The sequence below is a fragment of the Meleagris gallopavo genome, chromosome 8 (genome assembly GCF_905368555.1).
Source record: "Meleagris gallopavo chromosome 8, MGAL_WU_HG_1.1, whole genome shotgun sequence".
NCBI lineage: Eukaryota > Metazoa > Chordata > Aves > Galliformes > Phasianidae > Meleagris > Meleagris gallopavo.
In genome coordinates this window covers 3,889,076-3,907,100 of record NC_139411.1, presented here as the reverse complement: position 1 = coordinate 3,907,100, position 18,025 = coordinate 3,889,076, and the positions used below count along the sequence as shown (strand labels likewise).

Below are 18,025 nucleotides of genomic sequence, written 5' to 3'. Positions count from 1 at the left end.
GATGTTAAAGTGGAAAGGTAAGCTCCCCTTTGTGCTGTGGAGCCGTGTGAGGGTTGTCTGGAGCAGTACATGTCAGTTTAAGAAGGCAAAGAGAAGATAACGTAAATGATTTCACAGTGAATTTTCTAAGTGTTTCCAATAAGGCCGGAAACAAGTTTCTTAGCTCTTTTGTTAAGGCCAGACCCTGGCAGAGCTAGTAGTTCATATCTGACACAACTTGATGGCTCTGGATGGCTGCCTGTTATAGAATGTTTCTAGCTTTTGTTGTTGAAAACATTGTTTTATGTGAAAATCCTAAATCAAGAGGCAGCTTCTATTAGGTAAGATTTATCCTCTGTTCTTTCATAGAGGAGAGGCAGTGCTTTAGGGGCATCTCAAATGTGGTAAAGAAAGAGCAAAAACATTTAGCATTTTTCAACTTTCATTCCAGCAGGGTGCAAAAGGAGTTTCAGGGAATGCAGACAGACTTCATTCCTTGTTGCTGATTTATTTTGACTTTTAAACTATGCTTACCCATCTGGCCTAAGGCAGAGAACAGTGGCAACAACTGCATTTGTTACAGTGCCAACCAATAATAGAAGATTTGTTTCTCCATTAACCCATTAGGGCTGCTGACTGCAAAACTAGATGAACACTTCTAAGGAACACCCTTTAAAAGTTGAGGAAACACGTCTTGAAGTGCATTTAGAAAGTGAATAACCACTTTTGTGTTGGGCTGAATATAGCAGACAGCCGAGGACCCTGCACCATTTTCATGCATGTCAGAACAGATGTGCTGTCGGAGTGCTGGCATCTGTGCCATGGAGTGTTTCTTTGGATAGAATCAGCCCCTTGGATTGCAGCCAGGAAAATTTGGAAGGCCTTGCTAGCTTAGTACTGGGGTAGTCCCCTGGGATGAATGAAAAGTTACGCAGTCACCTAGTTCGTGTACTTCCCTGCAGATCGTGGGTGTTGCTAACGGGAATGTTGCTTGCATCTAAGTCAGAGGCTGCAGATCACTGGGGATCGAGACATGACCTTTTGAGCCTCCTTCTACCCCCTTTCTAATTGGGAATGTCTTTGCTTTTGTATTTGGACAGAGATTCCTCATGGACATTTTTGTGTGCTTGTTTTTCCCTGTTTTGGCATCCTCTGTTTAACATGTTGAGCTCCCTGTTAGCTTCCAGAGCCAGCAGGAAAGCTGCTCTACAGTTCCTGCTGACAGCAAGCAATTCCCCACAGTGCCCTCACAAGGTCTATGGATTGTCATCAAGTACAAAACACTCCACAGCTGAATACCATGAGATATAGCTAACAAAAAGTTACCTCATTGGCAGCTTGAGCAGCTCTTCCACCAATGCAGCTAGTCCAGTTTTGTTTTGTAGTCAAAGGAAAGTCTAGCAAAGCTAGGGACAGGAGGCAATAAAGCACTGTCGTGTTTGTGGATTGATTTAATAACGTGAAGGTTTATTGCCATTTGCTGTAAAACTCAATTTGCTTATGCAGACTTGAGCTGTGAAGCCACTAACCAGGCAGAAACCCCTGGGTAGGGGTCTGGTTATTCTCAGTGTTCTACGAAGTAGCATTGTAGGATGGCTGCTCTTTGGGTTTTGGGCTGTATTTTTTGCAGATGGAGCATATTAAATAGTAGTAGAATGGGTAGTGGTTCCTTTAGTAGAATGGAATTATGCTACTAATGAGTAGTAGAAATATTTCTGAGTACCCATGTCACTATAAAAAAACCTTGAGGAGTAGGGGGAGACTGCAGCTGAGTAGAACTTCAATGTCTTTATTCCATACCCAGATTTATGTCATTAATCTCATAACGTAGGCAGAAGTTCTTGTGATTGTGGGTTTTTTTAAACTGTTGCTGTTACAAGCATTGTGTGCTGCAGTGTTGATCACCAACCAGCTCTTTGCATCACAGGGGAACTTGTAGCAGAACTGGAGCATCTTCTGCAATGAAACGCTCAACTATTTTTTCTCAAAATATGTTTAAGGATTAGGCAGCAGAAAAGGCCCTGGTTACCTTCTGTCTGACCTAGGAGTGCCCAGGGTGTTCAGCCAGGATGAACAAGAAGGGATGCTGATTCATGCCTCTGTCTAAGTTGTTTCTGAATGTAGATCTTTGCCTTTCAATAACATATTCGGTGCAGGTGAAGCAATTGCTCTTCAATATTGGGAATACAAGACAGCTGGAGGAAGGACAGGCTTTTCAGACTTGTGGCAAACGCAGCTTGAAGGAAAGGCTACACAAGTTGTTGACATCCAGTCTGTGGAAGATACGGTTCTTTCACTATGTTGGTGATGGTTATGAAGAGAACATCACCTGGATGTTTTAAAGTCTTCATTACTTAAGTTGTTTTTTTTTTTTTTTTTTTTTAAGGTCTGGGGTTAAAAATGCTTCATAGGGCAAGCTTGAGTTTACTAAATACTGCTTTTATAGTCACAGACAGGATAGATCATTTCATAATGGAATTGAGCCATGTTTACTTCGATGTCTTCTATCATAAATAATGGATATATCTGAATTGAAATGCTGGATTTTCTGTTTTTCAGACTGAAGTTTCACAGTGCGGAATGTAACTCTGCTTACCTCTTGCTGTGCTACAAAATCTTAAAAGATTTCTTACTTTGGTGCCTTCTGCTCCTGTATGCTTTTGCAGTATATGTTTTCCACTCTGCTGCAGTGTGCTACTTAGATGTTTTCCTGTAAGCTGAGGCTTTATTTTCATGTGAGTGCAGGTATCTATGAGTGGAAGTACTTTTCAAAATACCAGTCCTCATATGCAGATCTTAAAATGCTACAGGCAGATTTTGGAAGGAGATTAGGATCTAACTTAGGATTTTGTTCACTGTCGTCATGAGGAAAACAGGAGTAGATCTTATTTTAAATTGGCAAATAAAGTATACCGTGTTATATTGTGTCAATACTGTGTTATTCTTCAGCACTTTTTGGAATTGTTTTTTTTTTTTTTTATCAATTCTACCATCAGCTCTATCTATCTGGATTCATAACGTATTTCTAGCAGGTCAATAAATGTTTTCTCACTGTTTTTTCACCAAAGAATTTGTTTGAAATAGTTTGGGATTTTTTGGTTTGCTTTTTTTGGGGGTATGTATTGGACTGCAGTGATGGGCAATTTTGTGTAACTTCTTCCAGTGAAGCCCCACTACAATTTGGCTGTACTGCCACCTCCACTAAATCCATGATGTGTTTTTGAGAACTCTTTGACATAATGTAGTTGGAATTTGCTGTGTTCAACAAGTTCATTTTCTCTCTTGCTGTGTTAAAGTTAGAAGCTTTTCTCTTAGGCAATTTTTCTTGTTTATTTAATATCCTAAGATTTCCATAATAAGACTTAAAATTCTTTCAGAGTTTTCCTGTTGTTCCCATGTTTTTTCACGTTTGGGCTATAATGAATGTGCGTTCTTTCTATGGGTTGCACAGATTCACAGGATGTAATTAGCTTTTTTTTTTTAAAAAAAAAAAAGCAAACAAACAAAAAAACCATTTGCAATGAGGTTGTCCCCCAGTTTGGGGATGCTCTGATGCAACCACAGTAGAACTTGCTCGAATGTCTTTGAATGTTCTCTTCTCCTAGTAGTTTCCTACTTATTTGGAAATGCAAATGTTGGTGGAATAAACTTTTGTTCTATAATTAGGCCTGGGCATCACATAATGCCTTTTTGGTTGTTTTGTGGTCTTGTTGCATTGCTTTTCCATTGAAAAAGAGTGCTTTCAAAGGAAGAAAAAAAGCTGAGAGCCTGAGTAATCACAATTTTTTTTTTCTGCATCAAGTTGTTCAGTTCTGCTGATACATATATATAGCTGTTTCTGTTTTTAATAAATAGAAAGTTTGGAAATACATTTTAATTCCACAGCAGTGTGGCATACATTTAAGTTAATAAAAACAAATTCTGCTTTAATTATGATTGCAAATTAAGTTCACTGGGCACTTCACGTGGCAAGGAAGCTTGGTCTCGGACACAATATTATTTTCTAGCATGTTCTCTGCAAAGTCTGCAGACCTCCCTTTCTTTGTAAGGCTGAATTTCTTCTGGATGCACCAACAGCCACCAAATGGTGTATCTAGAAACTGCTTTTGGCAGGCAGAAGACAAGACCTGCTCTGCAGCAAGTTCTGGGTTGCAAAAACCTTGTGAGTTTCTGGCTTGGTTTCTAGCTCTGGAAGTTACGGAGAATAATTTCTATGTAGTTACGTGATCAAAAGTAAAATGTGAAAACTCATGTGGAAGGAAAAATCTCATTTACTTAGGGTTTTATTTACTTCTCTGCAGGGATCTACCCCCAGCGGCTCACTCCCTCTAACTTTGCACCTGATCATCCATGTTTCTGAGACTAGAGCAATGCGCTGGGGATCTAAATTTAACATTAGGAGCGTAATCTTATGCATATGCTTTGCAATGGAGCATGATAAAGCAGCTCATGTTCTTGGAAATAAAATTCAAAGGAGCAATAGCATCTTACTGCTATGTTTGTGCTAATATCTCATGTGGTTGCATTGCTAATTAGGCTACTGATGACAGGCATTTCTTTAGTTAAAGTGGTTACAGTGGTTCTTTCCTACCTCAGAAATGTACTTTGTGCCCATGTGTTTTGTTTGGTGTCACCTGGGAATTTTGATGACTCAGTCAATTTCACATTGCTCATCCTCCCAGAATTCAGGCCTGTAGACCGTGGGTGCATTTCTCTCCCACCTTGACCAGAAGGTCAAGTCTGGTGTGGGATATCACTGGCAAGTGAAATTCTACCAAAAAAAAAAAGTGGAAAAGTTTCCACTTTAGCAAAAGAAAACAAGCAAGCCTTGGATGAGATCTTCAATAATTGTATCCACTATTCAGTTATTTTTTGTTGCAGTAATTGTACCCTTTGTACTCCACATATTTCTGTGTAGGCTCAGTCATTCATAGGATCATATCTAGTTTCAGCCACATCCACAACCTCCTTGGGCAACCTGTTCCAGCGCATCACCACACTCTGAGTGACAAACTTCCTCCTAATATCTAACCTAAACCTCCCCTGTCTCAGTATAAAACCATTCCCCCTTGTCCTATCACTATTCACCCTCGTAAACAGCCGTTCCCCCTCCTGTCTATACACTCCCTTCAAGTACTGGAAGGCTACAATGAGGTTTACCTGGAGCCTTCTCTTCTCCAACAAGCCCAGTTCCCTCAACCTTTCCTCATAGAAAAAAAACTATGAAACACAGGAGAAACTAAGAAAGGACCTTTCTTCCTTTATCTGCTACTGATAGGAGTTATCTCTTTTGCATTTGTGGTCAATTTATTCATTTGTTTACTTCTGGTGGGATGGAGCAGGAAAAATTTGCTCAGTCGTATATGTGACTGAACAGATTTGCAGCACATATTGATTCCATTAGATCCTTAATTGAGTTGTAGTTGATTACCAGCTTTACGAGTGGTTCTCCAGATGTTTACCATGAGTGGTCTCCCATCGTAACAAGTCAACATTTGAAAATACATCTGAGGTGGTAGATGAAGATTGGATTCCTATGATGTATGTTGATTTTCTGCCTCTGAACACTTGTTCAGCCGCAAATGGTGAGGGCCAAATACAAATGGAACAACTGCAGCTGAGTTTAAAAAAGATATGGAGCTACGCATTAATTAAAATTCCTCTTGTATTGCAGTGTTCCCACATTCCAGAGCCTTCCTGAGGAGATACTCAGTAAGCTTGCAGATGTCCTTGAAGAGGTAAGTGTGTTTAATTTTGATAGCTAATGTGTTCAGAGTTTGTGAGTCCTCTGGTGTAGCAATATCCAGCCCAAAAGAACAGCTTCACAATTTTACTCCCAATTATGGTTGACTACTCCAGCATGTCAAGACGATGAGAGGAGTCATGTGGAAAAAAAAAAAAAAAAAAGAATTCATTTCTGAAGAAGGCTAACATATCTTTAATTGGATTTCCATCCAATTGAGGATCAACACGTTTGTTTCCTGTGTTGTGTAAAGAGGAAACCTTCTGCCCTGGGTCACTGTTGGAGAATAGGGCTCATGGAAATGCTGTTTCCTTTCAGATGTGGTGGGAAACTTTTATGTTAGAGGACAAAACCAGGCCTTAGAGTAGGCATTATGGAACGGCTGCTCTCATTAGAATTACAGCAGAGATGGGCAGGTGTAATATATGTCAGGAAATTGGAAAGTCTGGATTTGTGCCTTGCCTACCTGGCTGTAACTAGTATCTCATTACTGTCAGGCTCTCTACTTAAAATCTTGTCCTGTAAGCAAATGTGTAAAATTGGATGCAAAATATGAGTTGCAGGCAGTTTGTCCACGTAGTGTATTCAGATAGCTCTCCATTCTGGACCTGACAAATTGCTTGTTACTGAACACCACGGAAACTGTTAAGAAAATCTTTCAAAATGTAGCCTTGTGTGATTTAACTGTAGGAAACCTGTGTACAACAAGGTGTTTGTTGTCATTCCTTGTTACTTTTTTTCTTTTTTTAAATACAAGCCTTGCCATAGGAGCCTGTCCTAATAAATGTTTATGGGAAAGTGTTTCTCTGTACTAAGTACTGCCACTGTTTTTAAGAAACAAAGCTGCTAACATTTAACTTGATTTCCAGAGCATTGGTAGGACATTGTTATTTCTTTGCCTATTTATTTAGTATACAGATGAATTCACGTTTATCATGCAAATAATTGCGTATTCATAGATAAGCTTTATTTCCTTTACTGCTGGAGAAGTCTTCAGATTTAGAGAAGAGAGCTGTATTGCCTCTTTATGCTATGAATTAAATGTGCATATCTCCAACACGCCCAGTCAGAAACAGGTAGTTAATTTGCGTGGATCACATAAGCAATGCTAAGCTCCTTATTGAGAGTTAACAAAAAGTTTCAAGGAAAAATGGGCTTCAGGGTGGAATCAGAACAAATATCAGTGAATAAATTAGGCATGGAAGCAGTAATCATCTGTAAGTTGGTCCAAGACCACTCTTGTGTATTTTAAACACTAAGGGCAGCTGCTATAACCATATTGTAAGATTGTTCCCAGTCCTTACTGGGTGATCTGCAGGATATGGCTCCCAAAACAAATTGCTTCCAGTTTCTGACTTGGAGCCATCCCTGTTATTTCTTGTGTTTTTCTTAATATATTTTGCATAAACTATAAAATCTTACTATTACACAGTGCATCTTGTTTAACAGTATCCAACATGCTGAAACTAGGCAGCAATAGCTTTACTTTATCTTCTCTGTTGCTGTAGCAAATGTTGAATAAAAGTGACTCATTCAGACAATTAGAAGCGGGGAAAAATCTTTCTTAATGTCAATGTTTTGTGCAGTTTTTCTTCTGATATACTTCTGTGAATTAACGCAACACTTCTGTCCTACATTCTTTAAATGAATTCTAAAAAGTGTTAACTAAAGCCCAGAAGGAAAAAAAAAAAAAAACAACACAAAACATGCTGTTTAATTGCCCATTATCAGAATCAAACCTGGGAATGGCATTAAGAAGACAGAAGGAAAAAGGTCAATATTTGATGATATAATTTCATTTCTGGATTTGGTGGAAATACTAACTCAAGTTACATAGCATAGATGACTCGAATGAGAGTTAACAAAACACTGGGGAATTTCCCTTTCAATTTCAGCAGTTCTGACTTGCGTATGATCATCACATCACTGCAATTGCTTGTGATTTATAGGCATGTGAAAGTAGGCACGTTTACGGAGCTCAGCATTAGCAAATCAAAACTCAAGCTACCGATTGTATCTATAAGGCCATAGCTGCTCCCACTTCTAGGCTGAAGTTTCCCTGGACCCAGGCTGCCACAGCTGGCATCTTGTCTTGTAGGTTACAACTACAGCCAGATTTGGGCAGAGCTTCTGCAAGTGTCCAAAGCCTGCCTCTGTCTCCTTCCATCCCAATTTAGTTAAATTAATATATCTTAATGTGACACAGATGCTTGCTAATTACACAATGTATAGTTGACTCTTTATTTACATTTTTCAAAATGTCGTGTAACCACTGCAGTGATTTTCACTGCCATGGAAAGCTGAGCAGCTCTTTCAGCAGAGAAGGTGATTTAGCTTGGCTTTGATGCCATCTCTGTTGAAACAGCTTTGCTTGGCCTGTGATTGTATTGCATTGTTTATCCTTGTGCTTACTGAACATAATGCATGAGTCAATGAGTAATATGTTTCTGCAGCTCAAGACTTGATGTTTATTTTGCTTGGGCTTTGGTAGTATTAAGGAGGTGGTTTGTGTAGTCACTCTGTCTGCCTGTAGGATAGTCCCCTCAAAGCACTTGCAACTGCTTGCCTAAAACAAGCTTGATATGTGGGAGGAAGCATCAGTGATACAAAGTTCCTATGAGATCCAAATTATTGAATAAGGAGAGAAAACAGATTTGAATTATTATGTTTTGAGTCACGCAGGCACACTTTGTGATCAGCTTCACCCTTGCTTCAAATAAACCAAGCTAGTGGCAGAGGTAGCTGTCTGGGAGAGGCGGAGAAGCAAAGGTTAATGATGTTAATGCTGTGCAGGGGATGAAGGACCCAAATTAATTATTATGCATGACAAACAACTTTGTTAGTAGGACAATACATATTATCTCTCTTGTGCTGTGTACTTGAGATGTGAGATAACACTCATTACTACTGTCTAGAAAAAGTATACTAATGACATTTTTCTATTATCCCCAATATCTTTCTCACTTTCTTTCCTTAGTTCTTGCTTTTTCATACTCTTCTTCAGCTGAAAAATTCCTTCTTGACCTTGTTGTGCCCTTAGCTGCTCAATGACAGTTGCCTCTGCCATGTATTCACAGTCTTGTTATCAAACAGCATTGAACTGGTAGTAGAGTAGTTTCTCTGTTGTTTTTTGTTTTTGTTTTTTTGTTTTTTGTTGTTATTGTTTTTGTAAAGCCAGTTGCTATGTTTATGTTTAAATATTGGAGTATTAATAAGAGGAGGTAAGTTGCCAGCATGTGGCTTAAACATCACTGTTTATCCCTAACCAAGTGCTGTGTGTCTCACATGTCCAAATATCTGAATCAGCTATATAAGTATCCTTGCTCTGTTTCCTTTGAGAAACAGCTAAAGAAAGACATGGAGCTGTTAGAGCACATCCAGAGGAAGACCACAAGGATGATGAGAGAGCAGGAGCATCTCTGTATGAATAAGGGTTGCGGAAGATGGGCTTGTTCAGCTTTGAGAAGAGAAAGTTCCAGGGAGAACTCACTGTGGCATTCCAGTACTTGAGGGGAGCTTATAAACTGGAGGGGGGCTGACTTTTTACACTGTCTGTATGGGACTGCTGAAGCACTGCCTGAACCTCTGATTGACCACCTGAGGCGAGCAATGAGTCAGCCACTGGAGCACAGGTAAAGGCAAATCACCTGTGCTGCAGGAAGGGGTGGAACCTGGCTGCACCTCTCCTAGAGCCATTTAAGAGCTGACTGCCAGTGGGGAAGGATCTCTCTGGAGATCTGCTCCATTGGAGTTCATCTTGCGAGCCCAGGGTAGGGTGAGTGACTTTGTCTCATTACTCCAATATAAATTACATTTGCCAAGCTCCTGGGTATGCCTACACCATCTGTATATCCATTGATTATACAGTATCTGATATTGATAGGACAAGAAGGAATGGTTTTGAACTAAAAGAGGTGAGATTTAGGTTAATGTTAGGTGGAACTTCTTTTCTTAGAGGGTGGTGCAACCCTGGCCCAGACTGCCCAGAGAAGCTGTGGATGCTCCATCAACAGCTCCAGAGAAGATCAGGCTGGATGTGGGGCCCTGGTCAGCCTGATCTGGTGGGTGGCAATCAGCCCGTGCAGGGGGATTGGAATTAGATCATCTTTAAGGTCCCTTTCAACCTAAGCTATTCTGTGATTTTTAACAAGGAGTTATTAGGAAGATACTGAGGGAAGAAGTTAATCCAGCATCTTTGTTCCCATTGTAGCCAACTGTAAGAATGAGCTAATACTAAGCATGGTTAGTACTCAGAGTCTCTGGGCTCTGACGTCTCTTTCTGTTGGTTTTGTTTTGTTTTGTTTTTTTAGGACAAAAATCACATATTTCATTGTGTCCTTACCCAGCTTTCAGCCGAGACAGCATTATATAGCATTATAATAGCACAGCAATGTTGTGGTTGTTGCTGAGTGCTGGGAATGCTCCAGGAAGAGAGGTAGAGCCTAGACAGCTGGCCTGAATTAGGCAAGGGCTTATTTCATAGCATCTGACAGCATGGGGGAGGCTATAGAGCTGTGAGGAATGGGGATCAGCCCCTGCTCAGGGATTGGCTGGGCATTGGTGGGCTTTTTGTTCTTGTTTTTATATTTCTTTTCTGTGTTAGTAAATGGTTTTGGTCTCAACCAATGAGTTCTGTTTTGCTTTCAATTCTTTGTCTCATCCCACTTGGGGGAATGAGCAAACAGCTTTGTGATGCTGAGCTTCCTGCCAAGTTGAACAACAACACATTTTTGTCTTGAGGTTGGTTCCCTTTCTTGTTGCCTTTTCCTCCTTCAGGTATATCCTTCGTGTCATTCACACCTAAATTTTTATCCTTGGAAGATCTATATTGAGTATTGGTATTACAGTGAACAATACCTTATAATTAAGGTTGTTTGACCTTTTCTTTTTTGAAACCATTTGCACTAGCTTATCCATTTATCAAATTATTCCTTGCAGCTGCTGGCCTACAGGTGATTTTTCTAAATTTTTTTTCCAAGTTAGACTACTAATCTCGTTTCAAAGAGTGAGATAGCTTTGCCTGTGTGTAGGGGATGGACGTGTAATCTTCTTGAGTATCTGTTCTGGGCTTCTTGATTTACATAAGGCTTTCAAGATAGGGATAGGAATGCAGAGGGCTTGGAGAGAAGAATAGGTGATCTTATGATTTAAAAGTTTTGTAGTTACAAATGCATAGAAAGGGGTTGAAATAAGGTTTCACTGACATTTCTAACTCTGGGATTTTCTAAATCCTGCATACTTGATGTTCCTTCACTGTTTCAGATTTAGCATGTTAATCCACATCAGATGTTATGTATGAATCTTAGCAGCAAAATATTGTTTCTTTTCACAGATAATGTCAAACCTTACTACATCAAATATATTTTTTCCTATGTATTATGTATCCAGGGCTGTAGATACCTCTGCGATGTATACCCTCATGCTGGAGTGTGTACTCTTAAATATGACTTAAATTCCCCCAACTAAGGGATGCCAGCCACTTAATAAGTCTTAGGTTTAGTCCTTTTACTGCCTGTTTTGGGTTGGGATTGCATTTATACCCTGGGACTTCGGATCCTTATGTTCCATGTCTGTTTTGGAAACTCTCACTAGAATTGCTATTTCAGAATCTTAATTTATTGTGTTGTGGAGTCCTAAGTGCTGGTAATGTGCTTTCTGTTATCCCAGGAGGCCGTGGTTTGGTTACACCGTTGATCCCAAAGCATGTATGGTAGTAGACAAAAGAAGCTGCCAAACTCTTTGAGCGGTACAAGGGCAGAGAAATGTGTTAAATACCACAGGCTGATTACGCCAAGCCTGAACTCTGTTGGGGCAGCTCACTGATTGCACACAGGGCATGTGCTGGGAGAGTGATCTCCAAATGCTGGAAGCATGGATTGCAGTGGCACGTCTTAAGCCATTTAATTAATGCTGCTGTAAATTTATTTGATGAGAGCTTCTTGCTACTCTCTCTTTTTCTCTTTTCCATTGCGGGGCCCTGTGCTTTGACAGCTTCCGTGCTAAGATGCCAACCATCCTTCTTTCTCCACCTTGTGAATTTAATACAGATTAAAAATTCCTATGATGCCTCCATTTAATTCATGGAGTCTGAATGCAGTCCTCTTTTTATATAAGATCACATGGTTAACAGTCAGTAGAAGAGGAGAAATACACAAAGTTAATTAGCTTTCAATATAACCAGTATTTTGTCTAAATAAGACTGAAGATCATTCTTAGGTCTATGTAGTCCTCAGCTGATCCATCCTGCAGGTGACAGCTGTCTCCTGAATGTAAAGTTTGATGGCAGGTTATGCCTGAACCAACAGTGAACGGCAAGAAATGAGTAACGCTCTGATCTGGAGGTGCAAACATCAGGGGAATTAGGGGAAAAAAAAAAAAAAAGCAAGGAAGAGCAAGAAGTTGGGGTTAGGAGAGATTTTTATTTTCTATCTTCTGATTGGAGCTAGCACTCTAATAGAGTACGTTTGATGTTTACCAAAGGAGCTTTGGATATAGTTGAAGTGCTACATGTGGGGGAAATGAAACAGATTCAAATTGCCATTGTTTCGTATACAGAAGAATTTCAATTTCTGATAACTCTATTTCTTATAATCTCATTTGAAAAATTAATATTTATGAAAACATACTCCAGAAAATAAGCATTTTGGGTCTACTGCCAAAAAAAAAAGAGAAAAACCAGTTGGAAAAAGTCACATGCAGCAGTACAAAAAAGCAGTCAGCTGCAATGTCTAGAGCAATGGAATAGAGTAGCACCTTCCTCTTAAGTATCTGATGCTTATTTTGACCTTTAAGCCTATGCATTTCTGTGCATAGGGCCTTTGACCGATGCTGCTATGGAGCTGATGCCTACCAGCATGGTTTGATCAGTGAAATGTGTGTACATTCAGTGTACACATGCTGTATTTTCCACTGCAAAGTGCAGCTGTTCAAAGAACTCCAGCACAAAAAAAAAAAATACAAGGAGTGCTAAGCTAATTGGAAAATGGATCATCATCTTTCCTTTTTTTGTCAGGGTGTAAAATAGAGATAAATTACCTAAATATAATTCTAGAAGATACCAGGGAAAAACAGAAAAGCAGTCGTGTTTCCTCTACTTCATGACATGACTGTATAGTTATGCTAACTTAAAAGTTGCTCTAACATTTGCATTGGGATGAAAGGTATCATTTTGATAAAAGCTTTTCTTCTTCTGGTTTTCTGTAGCCTGTTTAAGTACTTTAAAGGCAATGATGAATGACCTCACCCTTAATTATCACAGCAGAGGAAAGAAATTGTTTGAATATTCCCCAACAGTATGTCAAGAACCTCAACGTCCATTTGTGCATTACAGTTACCATCCTGATTGCTGTGGTAAAAATGAAGGAGATGCTTCTTCCCATAGCAGTTAAGTCTTATATCTTTTCCCTGTTCTTGCTGAAGCACCTGCTTGCAATGGATGTTGGAGAGAGGATGCTGAGCATGGCAAACTGTTGGTCTGATGCCACAGAACGCCTTCCTTTGTTTATGAGAAGCCACTCATTGATGTTCAGAGCAACTTCTTGGAAGTTTGGGGATGAGAAAGGATAACTTCGTGATTGTGCTTTTTGCACACAGCAGAGTACATCCCCCCAGTACGAGACTGGGCTCAGGGCATGACCAACACGGATTTAGAGTTCTTCGTACAAGTAATGAGTGAGTTCTGTATAAGCACTCAAAATTTCATCAGTTGGGTGATTCAGTCTAACTAGAACATAATCTTTTATTTTTTACTTAAGACCGCTTTTTCATGTGAAATCAAATTGAATCCATGCGTTTCTCCGTTTTTTTTTTTTTAAACAAATGGAATAAGCTATTATTTAAGTCTTTTGTCCTACTAAAAAATGCATGCAACTTATTCCGATGGCTTCCACGGCCATTCCATCCAAGTGGAAGTGAACACGTAAGGACTAAATGAGATCAACACTGATCTGGGACCCAAGGTACACTCCCCTGTGCTTTTGTTGGGTAGGAATTGAGTGGAAGGCTGCCCTTGTGCCAGCAGTACTGATTCTCTGGAAACAAAAATCAACCAAATAACATCTTAAACAAATAAAATGGGGATGGGAAGCTGAAGGGGAGAGGGCAGTACACTCGTATAACTCATGTAAATACTCAAGATAAACAGGGCTAAATTTTGGTTCATATGATGTGGTAGGGGAAAATTAGTACTGCTGTTTAATCTAAAGGTGTTGGGAAGGTGTCATCAAGTCCTTGACTGCTTTTTCTCAGTTTTATTGCTTTTCTAGATGAGTGCAGTGCTATCAGCAGCAGGAAACACTGGTGCTATCTATACCAACAGAGCACTTAGATTTCTTTAGAAAAAGCATCTAGGGATGTAAATGTGAAAAACTTCCTGAAAATATGCATGTAGGCATTAGTACGAAGAAGTTTATTTGTGAACCTGTGAGTAGATGCTACCCTTGCTAAATTCAGATATCATAATTATAATGAACATAAAGTTTCAGCACCCGAATGGCCAAGACCTTGAGTGAGTTAACCATTATGTACTTTGGAAAAAAAACACATCACCTATGCAAGAACTGTTTAGCTTGGGTTCTGCATACCTCAGCTGAGTCTTGGCTGGATTTAACACACGAAAAACAGATACTTAGATACAAGGGGGGAGGATTGGGGTAGGGAAGCCCTTATCAAGCAGGAGATGGAACCCTGACCTCTGCTCAGTGTAAAATGCAGAGATCCAATGGCTCCGATGGAACATGAATTAAATCCCCAGTATGCAAAGAAGTACCTTAGATCCTGAATGTTAATACAACTAGGGCGATCCTTTACTTCTATTTAGCATACCTCTAAAATTCATTACGCTTGTGTTCTGCTCATCATGGGTTTTTTTCTTTAGAAATAGCTCAATATTCCCATCTTGACTAAATCCATTCGTGGCAATTACAATAGTAGCCACTGCCCTTTGCAGCTTTGCAGAGTCTGGCTCCTCTTACAGTTTCCTCTCCATTTGGGCCAGCTTGGTGATGGTCATTGTACTTTCTCCTCCCCTCTTTCTTCATTTACTGCTGAAGCCCTCTTTTCTCCTCTAAAATCCCTTTAGCGAACATGTGTGAGGCCATTTCCATGTCTTGGAAATGACTTCTGAACTGCAAATACATAGCTTGTGTGTCTCTGTTAGCAGTTGAGCCCTACTCACAGTGGGACCTGTTGGATGTTTGCAGTGGCTACAGTCATTGACCAGACCAAGGCCTGCAGCCACACAGGGCTTCTGCCAAATCTGCTTTGTGATTGGAGAATTATGCTATCTTTTAAACTGAATTTTATTAAATGACTTTTAAAATCTCTCAAGAAGCAGCTTGCATTTACAATGAAAATCCAAGCTGCTTTGGAAGGATCTCATTCAGAGGCTTTTCATGGGGAGCTGGATTGCACCAGAGGTGGCAGGAATTTATCACTATCAATTATTTATTGGTTCTCAGAAGTACTCCTGTCCTTTTATTTTGGCTGACTACTTCTGCCACAAACACAAATCTGTTTTTTTTTTTTTTTTTTTTCCCCCACTGCAAAATGCACTAAAGTTTTGTCAAAGTTTTTGAGGAACCATGCCTGGAGAATTGCAACTTATATGGCCCAGCAAAGCACATAGATACACGTATGTGTACAGAGATGGTAAATCCATGCAAGAATCCCAGAAGACATTTGGATGGGTGGGAGTTCGAGGTTCTAAACAGCTAAGGAAACCTCTTAATTTCAGCATGGAGCAGGGAGCTGAGTGTTTAAATGGATCAAAGAAGAGTAAATAGCTGAAGTGCAGGGACGTGCCTCCCCACCTAGAGAAGCTACAGGCTGCCCATCAGCATAAAGCATTAGTTCTCCTGCCTACTCAGCAGCATCCTGCAGTGAGGATGGGAAAGCTACTGTTGGTCTTCATAGTGCAAGTGGAGAGGTCTGCAGGGAGCTGTGGGATCGTGCTATAAAGTGGCACTGGTGTTGTAGGGAAACCACTTTTTCCAGGTAGGCGCAGTCATGGAGTCATCCAGGTATTTCTTGACATCTATGGAAATAATAATCTGAGGTGATGTTGTGCTGTTACCCCTCCTGAGGTGCAGCTCTGGCAGAGGCTCTCAGAGCACAGCCTTAACAATCTTTAATTACGACTTATTCTTTGAATGCCTGCAGAAATCAACAGAGATGGTGCAGTTGTGAAATCATGTAGGAAAGGCAATAACTTGAGAACTTGAGACTCCTGTCTTCAGTCTGAATCTTGAAGTGCAGTGTTCTTGTTGCAAACTTCATGCATCTTCCAAAGAAGTTTTTGCCTTGCCTGTTTGTCAGCTTCCTCTGGAGGAGCATCATCCTTCCCTGATTATTATGCTGTCCCCCTGCATTAAGCATCCCCCTCGTTAGAACAAAACCTCTCACCTAGCTCACTGCATAGAAAATCCACTTCTGCTATGATGTGGTTGGTATCAGGGCACGTGGCAGTGACAGTGTCATGGAACAGTTTCTTAGGGAGCAGAAGTAACTGAAACACTGCTTCAAGCTTCAGAATTTTTTTTATTATTATTATTCTTCTTCTTTTGTAACAATAGGTTGAGTGGAGATTAAATTCTCTTTGTGAAAACTCCCTGATAAGTTACTCATTTACAAAGCTGCCACATTTGATGATGGGCATACCTGGTTGCTCTGACAGCTTGGATTAAAACCAACTCTAATCTATCAGGAATGTATTTCTGTACTATCTGTAAGTGGATTTCTCATCCTGTCTATCACAGCCATAAAAGAAAAGAAGAAAAACAACAAGCAGTAACAGAATAACCTGTGCTTTTGTTTCTAATCTTCGATGATTTCCAGGGTTTCACAGATGTGAAAAAAGGACTTAAGGAAATCTGTAACGTGTCATTTCCACGAGCAGATCTACAGATTCTTTTTTAAGCATGCAAGGTTGATTTAAATGAGTGGTCGCAGCAAATCTCCTAAGATCCAAGCAGATGTCTCCTGTGTGATGCAGCCACGTTCCAACACCTGCTACCTCACAGCAGTTTGTAAGAGGCATTGTAGCATGCCTGGATATCGAAACCTGTTGTGGGTTTATCTGTGTGAAGAGGTTGGAAGGTACCAACAAACATCCACCTATTTACTGTCTTGAAGTAAGTTTGAAAGTTTGGCACCATCTTACTCTAGCATGATGGGCAGAGTACAGATTCATGCAGCTAATACAAGTGAAGTTAATTAATACTGTTGTTGCTGAGTTGTACTTAATGTGGTACAGCGTTGCTTTCTCTCAATGAATTACCCAAGAAAAAAGCCACATGCAGATGTCACAGTCTCAATGCCTGCTGTGTGAGCTCAGGCCCAGCAGTCTGGTTTGCAAGGAGCACTTCTGGGGCTGATAGCAGCACCTGCTGGAGCTGTTCTGACAGCCTGGACACCTGCCCCCTAAGCCTTATATCTGCATCGATGAGGTATTTGCTTTGTGCAGGGGAGAATGAGACTAGGGGCTTCAGCTTGCTGTAATGGGAAGCCTGCAGGGAGAGCTCATGGCTATTTCTGTCCGGTGAGATCATCTTCTCTAAGCTTAATCCAATAGGGGTTTCAAAAAATGCCTTATTTTAACTCGCATATTGCTGGTTACATGTGTACATAGGCTCATGTTGGTGGCAGTAAGCTTGCCTGATTTATCGCATTTTTGTTTTGTTTTCTGGAACCAAAGAAACAAAATCCAACCTTATTTGCAAATGTTGCATGATTTCCAGTCCGTACCCCTAAATGATATGAAGCAGAAAAAAGCAGATTTCTTCTATTTAAAGTCCTTTTATCTTTAGAAGGTGCATTGTCTGCACTTTATCTGTAAAAGCAGAAAAATATAATTAGCAATTACGCTGAATATTAATTAATTTGATGGGTGTTTTCCCTTCGATTTAAACTCTTTTCCACTGGCTTCCCTTATAGCATTGCCCACAGTGACACCTACTGGCATTTGAAACAAGGCTGGCTTGCAGGCTGTTGCCTCCTGGGCAAGTCATGCGGGGGGGATGAATTAGTAAAATCCAGAGGATGGAAAGCATGGCCTTGGAGACCCGCTGGCCACCTAGGGAATGGCTCTGGACCAGGCTGTGGGTGCTGCCTCCCCACTCTGTGCTGCACGTCGTGCCTGGAGTCTTGTCTACAAACTGAATGAGAGCCTCCAGTAATGGCGACAGTCAGAGATCTCAGCTTTGTGCTCAGAGAACAAGCAAACGTTAGAAAGGGAAGATGCCTCCCTTCTGTGGGCTGCAATGACATCTCAAAGCATAACCCTGCTGACAGGTGTTTTTGTTGCCA

At 40.4% G+C, this 18,025-nt stretch overlaps 1 protein-coding gene across 3 annotated transcripts in view; it reads left to right on the top strand.

Annotated features, from left to right (window-relative positions):
* PRKG1 (protein kinase cGMP-dependent 1) overlaps positions 1-18,025 on the top strand; it is a 393,227-nt gene that overhangs the window by 244,024 nt on the left and 131,178 nt on the right. For all 3 annotated transcript variants that reach the window (XM_085228931.1, XM_085228932.1, XM_085228934.1), the window contains exon 5: positions 5,654-5,717. In XM_085228931.1, coding sequence (XP_085085057.1) covers positions 5,654-5,717 — 64 coding nt within the window. The remainder of the gene's footprint in view (positions 1-5,653; positions 5,718-18,025) is intronic.